This window comes from Balaenoptera musculus, chromosome 3 (genome assembly GCF_009873245.2).
Source record: "Balaenoptera musculus isolate JJ_BM4_2016_0621 chromosome 3, mBalMus1.pri.v3, whole genome shotgun sequence".
In the NCBI taxonomy this organism is placed as follows: Eukaryota; Metazoa; Chordata; class Mammalia; order Artiodactyla; family Balaenopteridae; genus Balaenoptera; species Balaenoptera musculus.
The window spans coordinates 122,721,890-122,736,340 of NC_045787.1; the positions used below are offsets into that span (position 1 = coordinate 122,721,890).

The 14,451-nt window shown below is 40.2% G+C and overlaps 1 protein-coding gene across 3 annotated transcripts in view; it reads left to right on the forward strand.

Annotated features, from left to right (window-relative positions):
- The window catches only part of STK32A (serine/threonine kinase 32A), a 124,227-nt gene that overhangs the window by 82,059 nt on the left and 27,717 nt on the right, over positions 1-14,451 (forward strand). For all 3 annotated transcript variants that reach the window (XM_036847643.1, XM_036847645.1, XM_036847644.1), the window contains exon 6: positions 9,921-9,958. In XM_036847643.1, coding sequence (XP_036703538.1) covers positions 9,921-9,958 — 38 coding nt within the window. The remainder of the gene's footprint in view (positions 1-9,920; positions 9,959-14,451) is intronic.

A 14,451-nucleotide genomic window follows, 5' to 3' on the forward strand; every position in this document is an offset into this window, starting at 1 on the left:
AGAGGCAGCCGTGGGCAAGTTACTTCGCATCTCTGACCCTCATTTGCTATATCAGTAAAATGAAGAAACCTATACATAATTTACAGGGCTGTGGTGGAGATAAATTCTAACGTATGCACAACACCTACATAGAAAATGTTCAGTAAATTTATAACTATTGATTAATATTGATACACTATGTCCATTTGCTTCCATTACCTTCCTTGCACTAAACTATGGGGAAAACATACTGTTCTTTCTCATACTCTAGAATACATCATCACCAAAATTACACATTTATCTTATAATACAACCATTAAGAAAACACAGTATTCTCGTTTGAAAGCAGAGTATGACATAGTAGACAGGGTAAGGGGCTTTGGACTAGTCAGATCAGGGCTCAGTTTGGGGCTTCGTCCACTTATTAGCTGTATGACTTTAGGAAAATTAATAAGCCCTGAGATCTATGTCTCTAATTTGTGAAGTAGATTTAATAATGTCATATATATTAAAGCAGGAAAAATATGACAAGCCCTTATTACAGTGCTCAGAAAATCAGGGGTGGCTAATAAAGGGAAGCCATACTATTTTCCTGCCAGTTGGAAAACAACTATGGGCTATTACGGAACCTTGGGATGTTAGAGTGAAGGTTAACTTAGAGATCAAGTCCTACCTGCATCCAAAGGCAGAATTTCTTCCACAACCTCTCCAACAAGGAATTGTCTTCCTAGCTTTTAAACACTTCAGAGGTGAGATACTCATTACCACGTAAGGTAGATGATTTCATTTTTAGACATGCTGAATTATTAGAAAGTTCTTCCTTCTGTTGACTCACAATCAGCCTCATGTTTCCCCTGCTGCCCATTGGAGCTGAACTAAGTAAGGTGTCAAGTCAGACAGGGCTTCTATTAGTTGTCACCCACTCGTAGTCTTACTGGTAATTTATCTCTGGCCTCCAGGATTCCTAATGATCAGTGCCCTGTTGTGATTAGTGTTTGTTCCTTGTTAAGTATTTTGAATATCACTCCTGGTGTCAGGTAAACATGAACTGGAATCCTACCTCTTCTCATAACAGTGGATGACAATGCAGTAGTTCCTGGAATTAGCCCTCTGTGTGCCTCAGTGGTCCCATCTATGAAATAAGGGTAATAATTATACCTACTTCATAAGGTTGTTAGAGGATAATAGTGAATAAAGTATTTAAAGGGCTTATCCTTATCTCACTTGTTGCATTAAATGAGATCTATCATCATGAGTATGTCACAATGGTTCCATGATAGTTGAAAACAACTATTCATCATTTATCGTTCTCAGTTTGACACCAGTTTCTTGCCATCTAGCCTTCCCTACACTGACACTTCCTAATTACTTGTTCAATGTTTTCTGAAAGTCAGTTGAACAATTACTATGTGCCAGATACTAATCTAAAAGTTTTACATGCACCATCTCACTAAATCTTCACAACAGCTCTATAAAGCAGATACTATTACTGTCCTCGATTTATAGATTCAGGGGGCCGAGTCTCAGCAACATATTACCAAACATGTTTCTAGTCTCAATAGAAAACTAACTCACATGAGACTAAACAATAAAGGGGATTTATTATTCTATGGTACTTGCAAGTCCAGATGTATGCCAGACTTGTAGGCTATCTTTTTTTTTTTTTTTAATGTCTGAAACATTTATATTAACATATTTCCATACATATTTCCATACAAATACAAATATAAGATTTTTAGAAATTTCATGTAATGTCTGAAACATTTATGGGACTCTATGCTAACTCCTTTAAATCCAATGAATCACACACCTTCTGGAAGCTTTCCCCAGGACAGCAAGGAAACTTCTTCTTCAGAAGCCCATAGCTTAACTCTTCTTCCTACTTAATGGCTTAAATAGCGTCACAGCCCATCCCAGAACCAATAACCAGGACTATGGAGTGGCTTAACTCTCACTAGCTTAGGCCTTAGTCACAGAACCGTCTCCTAAAGTCAAGCGTGGGATAGACTCCCCCAAACAAAGGGACTACAGCATGTGTGTGTGTGTGTGTGTGTGTGTGTGTGTGTGTGTGTGTGTGTGTGTGGCAGAGAGGTTAAATACCCAAATGAGAACTGAAATGATTAAGAGAATGAAGAATGCATGTTAGGAGGGCAATCACAATGTACATTATACAAGGTTATAACTTGCCCAAGGTCCCAGAACTAGCAAGTTCTCAGCTGAGATTTGAAACTGGGTCATCTAACTCCAGAGCCCCACTCTTAACATCTAGGTTCTACTGCTTCCCAAATAAACCTAGTAATGCCTGGGAAGGGATAGAAACATTTGTGATTACTAACTGTATTCTACACACACACACACACACACACAAACACACTCCACGGTACAATACAGTATAGCATATACAAGGCACATGTTTAGTCCATACACTGGTATAGACATACCCATTGTAAAACTACTGAGATTCTTGTATTTCACTGTATCAGTTGATAGAGCTGCTGCCTGAGCCTTCCTGTTACCCAATCCCTTTCCTGCCCCCCTTCCTCCTGTTTTCTGCTCTCTCACCCACCAACTCCCTTGATCCAGCAGCTAAAGTGCTAACTCCTGGCCCAGCAGGGGCCCCTTAAGGTTCTGCTCCTGTGCCCCCACCAGCATCCAGATGACAGACTTTATCTGTTACCATCAACAGACCACAAGTGGTCTTGTTCCTTTCTGGTTCCTCTTACTTTGCAGACTCCTTCCCTGCCTCTAACTAGTACATTTCTTTACCTAAAACCTCCTGGATTTGAGTGGAAGACCCAGGAGCCCTGAGTTCAGGCTGGTCTCTGTGGCGGAGTGTCCCTGTCTCCTTGGGTGCAGAATGCATAAATGCGACCTAGGATTCTAGCTGTGTGAATCCAAATTAAAACAATGGGGGCTTCCCTGGTGGCGCAGTAGTTGAGAATCTGCCTGCCAAGGCAGGGGACACGGGTTCGAGCCCTGGTCTGGGAAGATCCCACATGCCGCGGAGCAACTAGGACCGTGAGCCACAACTACTGAGCCTGCGCGTCTGGAGCTTGTGCTCCACAACAAGAGAGGCCGCGATAATGAGAGGCCCACGCACCGCGATGAAGAGTGGCCCCCGCTTGCCGCAACTGGAGAAAGCCCTCGCACAGAAACGAAGACCCAACACAGCCAAAAATAAAAATAAATAAGAATAAAAAAAAAAAAAAAAGAGTAAAATATTTTTAAAAAAAAAAGAAGAAAACAATGGTAATGAACGAGCATTGACTAATGTTAAACTGTACGCAGGAAGCCTTGTCATCTAAACATTCGGCCTCCAGAGACTACAAAATGGTTAAAAATCTCAAGTTTCAGGGATGGTGGTACATGGCCATACTTCTCAAACTGGAATGTCTGTACTATTGTACTGTTGGGGATTCACCTTCCTAGAACAACAGATTTATCCAGAATAAGAAAGGTGGAATTTTACTTTTATATTAAAAGAGATATGGATATATTATAGAGTAGTGTGCAAAGTCTATATGATTTTCAAATATACAATAGAAATTATGAAAAAAATTAAACTTGCTGCAGACCAATTTCAACCACACCCCAGACCCCTGGGTATGTTAGGACATTCTCTCTCCTGAGAAGAAGTAAGATATGAACGTTTGATATATAAACTAAGATTGCACCTTGCAGTTTTAGGTTGTAATCCCAGTTCTGTCTGTTACTTAAAATCTTGAACCGTCTCTGAGCTCCCCCTTCTTCATTTGCAAAAATGGGTGTAATATCTAAGTTATGGAGCTGTTATGAAGAATAAGAGAGATGTTGTCTCTCAAGTGCCTGCCATGTGCCTGCCACAGCATGGACAATAAATAATCGCTATAACCACTCTCTTGACTCATGGGAAGCACAGCAGTTTGAAAACACTATTATGGACCAGCCCCAAACACCTCTTCCTATGGCAATGGCAGGCATTGCTAATCAATCTTTTCCCTTGGACATGGAGGCCCTTTACCAACACAGCCTGAAAACCTTCAGTCTCTTTACTTCATTTCCTTGTAATGGCTTCTGTAACTAATACTACCTTGAACAAACTGTGGGAAAGGCTGGGATTGAGTAACAACAAAAAGAAGTAGCCAGAAAGTAGCTAAGAGTGTAGATCTTAAAAGTTCTCATCACAAGAAAAATAAATTCCTAACTATGTGTGGTGATGGATGCTAGCTAGATGTAGTGTGGTGATCATTTCAGAATATACACAAATAGTGAATTATTATATTGCACACCTGAAACTGATATAAAAGTCATTTATGTTGCAATTAAAAAAAAAAAAAAAAAAGCAGCAGCACCCAGTTGGTAAGAAAGTTGATGATACCTGGCCCTTACTAATCCAATCCTGGCAGCTTTTCACTTCTGTCTCCTGTTCGAAATTACGTGTTTTTGCTTACAATTTCCCATCACACTCTCACACCCCCAACACTCTCTTTTCTTAACATGGGTCTGTTTATGTGACCAATAGCCTTCATGTAACATTGTAATTAATATAGTATATGCACAATAAATACAATATTTATTTTTAAATACAATATTTATGTTATAAAATAACATTATATAAATATATAAATTGAATATTATATGTATAATATTTTCCCCCTCTCAAGAACTTGGAGAGGACCCAATCCAGGAGAGCATTATGTAACAAAGAATTAAATCCAAACTGTGGACCTGTCAGAAAGCCCTGGGACACTGAAGAAGTTGAGTTTGATCTGGATACACTGACTTTCCTGTTGCCTCTTCTCACAATACCCCATATCAGATTGCAGGGTGAGCAACTTGATTCCAGGGTAGGCGCAGTGAAGGGATGTAATTAGCCTATTAAGTTCTGCTAATGTCTTGTTAAAGTCATTCAAGTGAGAACAGCAGATATATCAGTTCCGCCTCCGACCCTGCCACAGGGAGCTTTGCATTTCCACACTGCTATTTATAGTTCTCACAGTAGGAATCAGCTGATTCAGCAGGACCTGGCCTTTTCTGTTTCATCAAATCAAGATGCAATGAAGGATTTCTACAGAATGTGTGTGTTCCTAAAATTGTACTTTACCGCTCCGCAAATGATGGGTTTTTTTAGTTGCCAACAGTAAATATAGTGCATCTGGCATATGGAGGGTGTTTTGTTGTCATTGTTCTTATTCTTTTGTTTTTGTTTTTCTCTTCTTAGGAGAAAAAGAAATACATGGCTTATTATTCCAGAAGTTTGAGAAGCCAAGGGACTAGATTCATTCATTTTTCTGACAAATATTTATTTAAACACTGACTTTGTTCTGGGCACTTTGATGAGCCTAGGAGCTACAGCACTGAACAGTACAGAAAAGATGTCCTTGCTCTGAGAACTTGGGGGGAAGACAAATAATGAACAAATAAAGAAGAAAATAGGTAATGATAGTGCTGTGCTGAAAATAAGATGGAGGTGAAGAGGAGAGGACAGAGAGGGCTACTACTCTAGATTGGGTGGTCAAGAAAGAACTTGGAGGGTGTGGTATTTTAGCCAAGATCTGAATGACAAGAAGACACAAGCCACCTGAAGGTCTAGGGGGACAGGATTGCAGGCAGAGGGGACTATGTGTGAAGGAGACCAAGAAGAACAGTGCAGTTGGAGCATGGTGTGTGGCAGAGAGAGTATGCTGTGAGATGTAGCTCAGGGCTCCACAGGACTAGAGCACCTACAGGTCATGTAAGGCCAGGGGTAAATGGTTCGGATTTTATTCCATGTGGGTAGGGAGTCATTAGGCCGGGAAGGTGTGTGTAATGAAAAACACCACCCTGGCTGCTATGTGGATAATGGATTGTCAGGGGACAAGAGGAGAAGCAAAAAGAACAAGGTATTATACTATTGCAGACTTCAGTATGATGATGGTGGTAGCACTGGAGATGGTAATTCTAATGTGTGTCTATGTATAGATATTTTTTCACTGTAGTAAAATATACATCACATAAAATTTATCATTTTAACCATTTTTAAGTGACAAAGTACGTTAAGTACATTTATACTGTTGTGCAACCATCACCACCGTCCACCTCCAGAACTTTTTTGTCATCCCAAACTGAAACTCTATAAATATTAAACGATAAATCATCAATCCTTCTTTCCCCCCAACCCTTGGGAACCTCTATTCTATTTTCTGTCTCTGTGAATTTGACTATTCTAAGGACCTCATATAAGTAGAATCATACAATAATTGCTCTTTTGTGCCTGGCATATTTCACTTAGCATAATGTCTTCAAGGTTCATCCATGTTAGAGACTGTATCAGAATTTTATTGTTTTTTAAAGCTGAATAATATTCCATATGTATATACCACATTTATCTATACACCCATCAGTGGATACTCGGGTGGTTTCCACCTCTTGGCTATTGTGAATAGTGCTGCCACGGGTGTACAAATATCTGTTCAAATACCTGCTTTCACTTCTTTGGGGTATATACCCAGAAGTAGAATTACTAGATCAAGTACTAATTTCATGGGTTTTATTGGTGTTTGTGTGGGATGTGATGGATATCAAAGGTTCTCTTTAGGACATATTATATTTATATTTATCATGGCTGCTAAACATACAGATGGAAACATCAGGCAGGAAGTTTTATATATTATTAGTCTAGAATCCCTGGGTCGGGTCTGGTGATAAAAGGTATATGATAGAAGGTCATGCTGCCCGGTGGATAGGCTGTCGTGATGACAAGGGAATGATTAAGGAAATGGGAGTGAGGAAACAGTTGGGGTGCATGTTGTTTTCAGCTCCCCAGGTGATCCTAGATATACCCAGGCTTGGTAACTACCCAGTTAAACCATCTTAGAGATTGCCTTAAATGAAGGAAACCATTTAGGATTATTGGAGAAGACAGAAAAGATAAGAAGTGGTGCTAAAATTCTGAACTAGAAAATCTCAACTTGTTCTAGCAGGAATTTTAACACAGCACCTGGGTTTATTTTCATTTCCTTTCTCCTACTGCATGAATAAACAATCTTATCACACTGCCATTCACCCTGTAGTGACTTAGAGGTTACCTCATCACTTTTTAGAGAAACTATGTACTTAGAATCTATGCTTATATACTTTATTTTTCTGTTAAAAGTCCACTTTTTCTTTTATATTTTTCTTAGATTTTCCTCATAGTCTTTCTCTGAATTTAGTAATAAACATGCCTCTTTCCCACTTTAAACCCCTTTAGCATGGTTCCTTATAAACCTTTCTTACCCGCCCCATCCCTGAGGGAACTATGTCTCATCTATCTTTATATTTCTCATATCCTAACACAGTGACTTATCAAAGTAGATAAATGTTTGATAAATAAATGAATATAAGATTGAAGTAGGACATATCACCTTAAACTATGACCTCTCTGATCTCCATATTATTCTTTAAGCTGCAAGGATGTTTCTGGGGAAAGTAGTGGATATAACGAAGTGTGGCTATAACAAATTAAAAAAATTACACCTAGGGATTTAATAGAAAGCTCATAAAGTGCCAAACCCACAGCAATTCATTTCTCCCAGCAAGCCCTCATAAAATCAGGCCACGAAATCATTGTGCTCATCTTGCCACACCCAAGTCTCTCCCTTCCGGGCAGGGGTCCTCAGAGCCTCCTCCTCGCCTGGCAGACACTACCTGATGCTCACTGGTACAGGTCTGAAAGAGGTGGCAAGAGCCTAATGGCTAGTTTACCTCGAGCTTTAAACTGCAGAGTGTTCAATGGTGCGCTGGAGTGCTCTGGTATATCCTGGTTTATATATTAATCAAGAAACCATCCCCGCCATCAAGGAGTTCATGATCCAGTTGGAGAAAAAATGAACAGAAGTGTGATAACTGTTGTGATGGGATAAGCATACCATGCAGAGCACACAGGAGGGGCCATTGACTCGGAACTGGAAAATCAGGGAAGGCTTCCTGTAGGAAGCAGCATCTGAGCTAAGACGTGAAGGATGAATCTGCATTTTCTGGGTGCAGTGGTTCAGGGCTCTGATTCAGGCAAAGGAACGGCAGAAGGTGAGGGGATGCAGGGAGCTTTTAGGGGACTCCATGCACTCCAAGTGGCTGGCACAGGAGCCAGATTATGAAAGGGCCTTTACTCCATGTGAGTGAATTTAGACTTGATAATTTTTGGAATAATGAAATCCATCAAAGCGGTTAGGGTGGAGTCTGCAATATTGAGAGTTTAGCCAGGGAAACATGCAATTTGAAACCCCCTCGCGCTCTATGTTTTTAGCAAATTATACCCTGAACCAGAGAAAAATTTGCCACAGCTACAAATGACCGCTTATGAATCCAGAACTAATTTTAAGAACCTAATAAACTAAATGAGAAGATATTCAAGGCTCATGAAAGTACCCATGCACCTGCCTGTTGGGTGGGGCATATACTTGGTTCTATGTGTAGGTAAGAGGCTTGTTATTCATTAATATTTTCAAAAGAGGACTCTGACAGTCTTGGTCTGTCACAGACTAAAGTCATCTTATTCTAGTGACATAAAAGCCACTTGACTAGGCTGAAAATGTGTTCCCAAACCTGTTGCAGAATTTCTTCCCTAATGGCTTCTGTGAATTTGGGTTTAAGGGCTTTAATGGTACATCAGGGAAGGGCAGTAAAAACCGGAAGAGTGAGGGCTGTTACAAACTACAGAGCTGTGCTCTCATTGAGGAACACTGCTTACAATAATATTTGTTTCTTGAGGACTTTTGAAACTCTACAGGCCATTCCTCTAAGTACTTACCATCAAACCTCTAAGTATTTACCATCAAACTACTGCCTTCGTTGGAAGAGGGTGGATTATGTTCCCTTCTATGGATTTAAGGATCTCACCAATGCATAGAAAACTGGTCCAAATCCTTTAATTAACAACCCCAGGAATAATACTTATCAAGCAACTAGAGGCATTATAGCATCATCCTAAAAAAGATTCTAATCTCCGCAAGTTTAAAATATAATCACCTTATAGATCATTTTGTTTCTCTTTTTATAGCCTTTAAGTTTACTTCATCTTTGTAGCTCTAGAGTTACACAGGCAACAATGATGATTAGTACTACTACCATACTACTACCTTATGACAATTTAAATGCTGTATGATCACACACTACTATATGCAAGATAGATAACCAACAAGGACCTACTATATAGCACAGGGAACTCTACTCAATATTCTGTGGTAACCTATATGAGAAAAGAATCTGAAAAAGAATGAATATATGTATATGTATAAATAAATCATTTTGCTGTACACCTGAAACTAACACAACATTGTAAATCAACTACACTCTAATAAAATTTTAAAAATAAAAATAAATAAAAATTATACATAAAATTTAAATAAATAAATAAATGCCTTATGATCTATGGAGCAATACTGACACACTTGCATATAATACGCTGTAGAAATTAAGAGTCTGAGCTTTTGGGGACTTCCCTGGTGGCACAGTGGATAGGACTCCACGCTCCCAATGCAGGGTGCCCGGGTTCGATCCCTGGTCGGGGAACTAGATCCCACATGTATGCCACAACTAAGAGTTCACATGCCGCAACTAAGAGTTCGCATGCCACAACTAAGGAGCCCGCCTGCTGCAACTAAGACCCCGTGCAACCAAATAAATAAATAAATATTTTTAAAAAAAAGAGTCTGAGCTTTTGAATGAGAGAGACCCAGGTTCAGAGCCCTGTTTTTCTGTTTATTAGCTCTGTAACCTTGGGTTAAGTTACCTAACCTCTTTAAGCCTCAGTTCTGACCTAGAAATTGGGGGTATTAATGGTAACTATCTCAATTCACTGTGAGAATTGAATGAGATTGTGAGTGATGAAGGGCTAGTACATTCATTCCTAGCTAGCATTCTTGAGCAGTTCACCTTTATCCTTTAGTTCTGTTTCTTTGTTTTATTATGAGCAACTTTCTCCTTTCTTTTTACTCCCCTAGGGATATGAAGCCTGACAATATTTTGCTTGATGAACATGGTAAGTAAATGATTTGTTTGCAATCAACCACATAACGTGCATGTAGAACAAGTTGGTTATCCGCAGCAAAGTAGTACTATACAGGGAAACAGTGTCTTACTCGGTTCAGTCGAGGTACATGTACAAACTCCATTTTATGGTGGGAGGGACCATATGGAGGAACTTTATCATTTATTGCAGTGACGTAGTACACCCTTAAATAGCCTTGCATTTACATAAGGAGAAAGTCATTCTCTTTTCAATTTTCTTCCATTCCTACTGATTTCTTCAAGAAAACCATCCCAGTTTTTTGGTGCTAGTTTGCTTTAATATCTCTATAGCAATCATCTCCCTTGTTTTTTTGTTTTTTTTTTTTTCATAAAGACAGAAGAGGCTTAGAGCATTTGGTAGGCAATAGTATCTACCTAGAGATTCGTGACAGACTTTCCTTCTTCTGAGGGTAAATTGGTTTCACATTTACAGAAGAGATATCAAGTTTTCTGTTCAAAGATTTTCAGTTAATAAAAATCAGTCCAGGGCTTCCCTGGTGGCACAGTGGTTGAGAATCTGCCTGCTAATGCAGGGGACACGGGTTCGAGCCCTGGTCTGGGAAGATCCCACATGCCGCGGAGCAACTGGGCCCGTGAGCCACAACTACTGAGCCCGCGCGTCTGGAGCCTGTGCTCCGCAGCAAGAGAGGCCGCGATAGTGAGAGGCCCATGCACCGCGATGAAGAGTGGCCCCCGCTTGCCGCAACTAGAGAAAGCCCTCACACAGAAACGAAGACCCAACACAGCCAAAAATTAATTAATTAATTAATTTTAAAAAAAATCAGTCCATTTAAAGAAAGATATAAAACAGATAAGAGTATCTCTGGTACCCAGCTATGAAACTGACAGAGGGATATGGCAATGACCACGATGGTGATACATGAATGCCTGAAGTTCAAGAAGCACTGATTGAAGATGTCCTACAGAACACGCTTTGACCAACAGTGATTAAATGTGTATAATCTCTTCCTAATATTATTTTAATGTACATTTGGATTTATTTATTAGAGCAGAATTAATAACCTGTAGGACACACAGCCTGCATGTTATAAATGTTACAGAGGCAATAAGATCCTTGTTAAATTTCTAGAAAGCTGCTAAGGGAGGGAGCCCTAAATCTGCAAAGCTCTGTATCTCTTTAACTTTTACAAAAGGGATTTGCAAGCGGGACTGAAACTCCACGGACCGTCCATCGCTCATTATTTATTTACCTAGTTGCATTTTAAGCCTGATTTGCCAGATGCCACGTGTGCCCAGAGGGCTAAGAAACACTTTGTGTATGACCTCTAATTTCAAAGCTTGGAGTCATTATTTATTTATGGACTGTCTAAAAAGATTTGCTCCACTTTCTTCCCATGCCTTATTTCTTCCTTCCCTTTACTGCTTCTGACATTTGGGAATAGTTTCTGAATCTCAGAAATGTGGGCAATGGTGAGACAACATGAAGGTGACTTTCGTTAAAGTACCAGCTGTCTCTGCCTTAAATAGGAAGCAGGATCCCCTCTCACACCAGTGCAGGTAAACTCTGTGGAGCTTCACAGCTGTGGGCAAGGCCTCCCCCAGCCTCTAGAGGCCATCTTTGCACGATGTACAAAAAGGTTCTCTGTGGGCCCACCACAGCCTTGGGAATGTGACCACTGGTAATGCAGAGCCTGATTTAGGGTTCTGTCCCCACTTCCCCCTCACCTGCTTGCCTTTGTGCCCCATATATTGCTCAACCATTTGTCAGGACCCTGAATGGAGACATATTGGTCCTGTCAACCAAAAAAATGTACCTTCCATTCAGAGAACAACGTTTCGGTCTTGGATCTCAAACGTGGCTTCATCTTATTCCTACCATGAGGTCGTCCTGTTCTCTCTCATTCAACTTCTTTCTTTTCTTCATTTTCTTGTCAACTTGGTGATTGTAGATTAGGAGAAAGATCCAGGAATAAATTAATCTTCGAGTTTATCCACCCTTAGAGACCACCCTTGGGAGAGATTGTGTGATATCGTAGATAAGAGTGTGGGGTTCTGAGCACAAAGCCCAGTTCTCTCATTCCCCAGCTCTGAGACGCTCGACAGGTTGCCTGAAACTTCTCTGCACCTTAGATTCTTCAGGGGTGAAAGGCGTCCTTACTTCTCAGGGTAATTGTAAACACTAACTGACACCCTGTTTATAAAGTGCTTGATTGCCACGTGCACAAGGAAATCACTCAATAACAGTTAAATGCTAGTATGACTCCATGAGGTAGTAGGGGCTTTCTCCCTTACAGAAGGAAGCTTAGGTGACTTCATTTTGTTTTATATGACTTTATCTATATCATATAGCGTACGTGAAAGCTGGGTCCTTACCTGTCTTTACTAAAGAATTATTTTGATTCCAGGTGGGATATACCAAAGATTGTGTGTGTCTACTTCTTAGGTCTTGTGTTTAAACAATTTTCTCTGACGCTTAATCCTCAGGTAACTACACCTTCAGTGGCCCATTCTGTCTTTCCTTCATGCATGCAGGGGGTTAAGCCCACTTTTCAGGGCATTTTATTCTCGGTTGGGCTGGGGCTCTGTTGCTTAGGGAATACGAGCAGGCATCCCGGTCTGCCTGAGGGACGGTCCTAGTCTACACCTGTTATCTGGGGTACTATTCACAAAGATCTTTTTCACTCTCAAGTTTTGGGGTTTGGACAATGACTTAAGAGGGGGCTCTTCTGTATTTTTTCCCATCCTAAACTCAACTGGAGGATCACTGCAGTCAATAAGAGAAACATTGCTTTGGGAAGGACTGGATATGTGAATGGGATAGAAGCAAGCCAACAAAAAGGTTGCGAGCCATTCTGTAAGCTTTGTCCTGGGGATCCCTTTCTGGAGAAAATAATTTTTTGAGGTTATTTACTTTCCATTTATTCAAATTCTGAAAAATTAAGCTTTCAGGCATTGCTCAGGGACCATAATTAACTACTTTGAAATGAAGAAATTCCCAGTGGCCCTCGCTCCCCAGCTCATTCTGCAGAGCTGCTCTTGTGACAACCAACTGGACCACAAATCAATGCCTGCCTTTGGGAGTGCTTTCTGGCGTGATTTTCCAAGGTCTCAACGTTCGAAAACTTCATTTGTCTCCTCTGTCCACATTTATAACCTTTCACCCTTTATGGACAAAATCATGTACGCCTCTTGCATGGGGATTTAGCAACTGTAAAGGATAATTGTTTACCTCTAATACACCTCCTATGCCCGTTCCTCCAAGTGAGCTGCATATTACACCACATGGCTTATATTTTAATTCAGCACCATCAGTAACAGGCAGAAATTTTGTTTTACTCTTACTGATTCATGCTGGTTCATGTTCATCAGAAAAGATTGATATTTAAAGGAGCTAAATTCTTTTGTAAATGGAGACTCCTTCCACTGGTGTGAATGAACATTCCTTATACATCAGAATTTGACTTAAAAAAGTCTGTAATTTAGAGCATACCTGTTCTCCTTAAATGTCTCACTCACTAGTTCAGAGCCCAAGATGGCATTAGATCTTGGATGGCTCATAACCAACTGTCCTGATATATAGGTTTCTACAGTCCTACCAACTTAAGTTTCTATAGTCCTACCAACTTAAGTACCCCATCCAATTCTATCGGTTCAATAGTGTCTAAAATTCTTGTGTTTTTCCTAAACTATTCAGGAAATAAGTGCTGCATACAAAGGAGCAATAATGTCTCCTTGGTGTATCTGAGAGAATGACAATTACCACATCATCTATAATTTAGGTTTCTTAATATTATCCCGAGTCACAGGGAACAGAGAAAGGCAAAAACTCGGTTTGGGGGTGTGAGGAAGAAATAATCCTGCTACCTTAACAGCTTCTCCCTTGCAGAGTCCCAAAATGTACCTAAAAATCAAGTGGGTAGCATCTTAAAACATATATATACGTATACATATATGTTTATTATATATATATACACACACCCATGCACACACACATATATATAGTAGAACTCTGTACCCTATCCCCAGATAATCAGGTGTATAAGTCTCTGCTAGTGCCTAAGGATATGAATTTTTAATAAGAATCCTAGAAAAAGGTGGCACACACGATCTAACTATTTTTGAGTTGAGGACATTTTTGAAAGTTAGGAGCCATGCCAACCAATTGGTCATGGTGTCCTTGAGGGCTGTGTTGAGAAACATCCCCCGGCTGAACACAGACACAGTGAGAAAGAGTATAAGTAATGACCACAACGATGACTAAATTCAGTGACTCAGTACTATGAACTCCAATTTTTAATGTGATTCTGTGCCTCAAGGTACAGAGGTGAAAAGAACTGGCAGATCACTCCCTAGGGTGTTCAGTGAGGGAGTTCTGAGCCTTGTTGCTGAAAAACTTCACAGTAAGGCAGTGGTTCTAACTGGGGATGCTTTTCCTCTACTGTCTCTCCCTGCAGGGGACACTTGGCCACGTCTGGAGACATTTTTGATGGTCAGGATTCTATC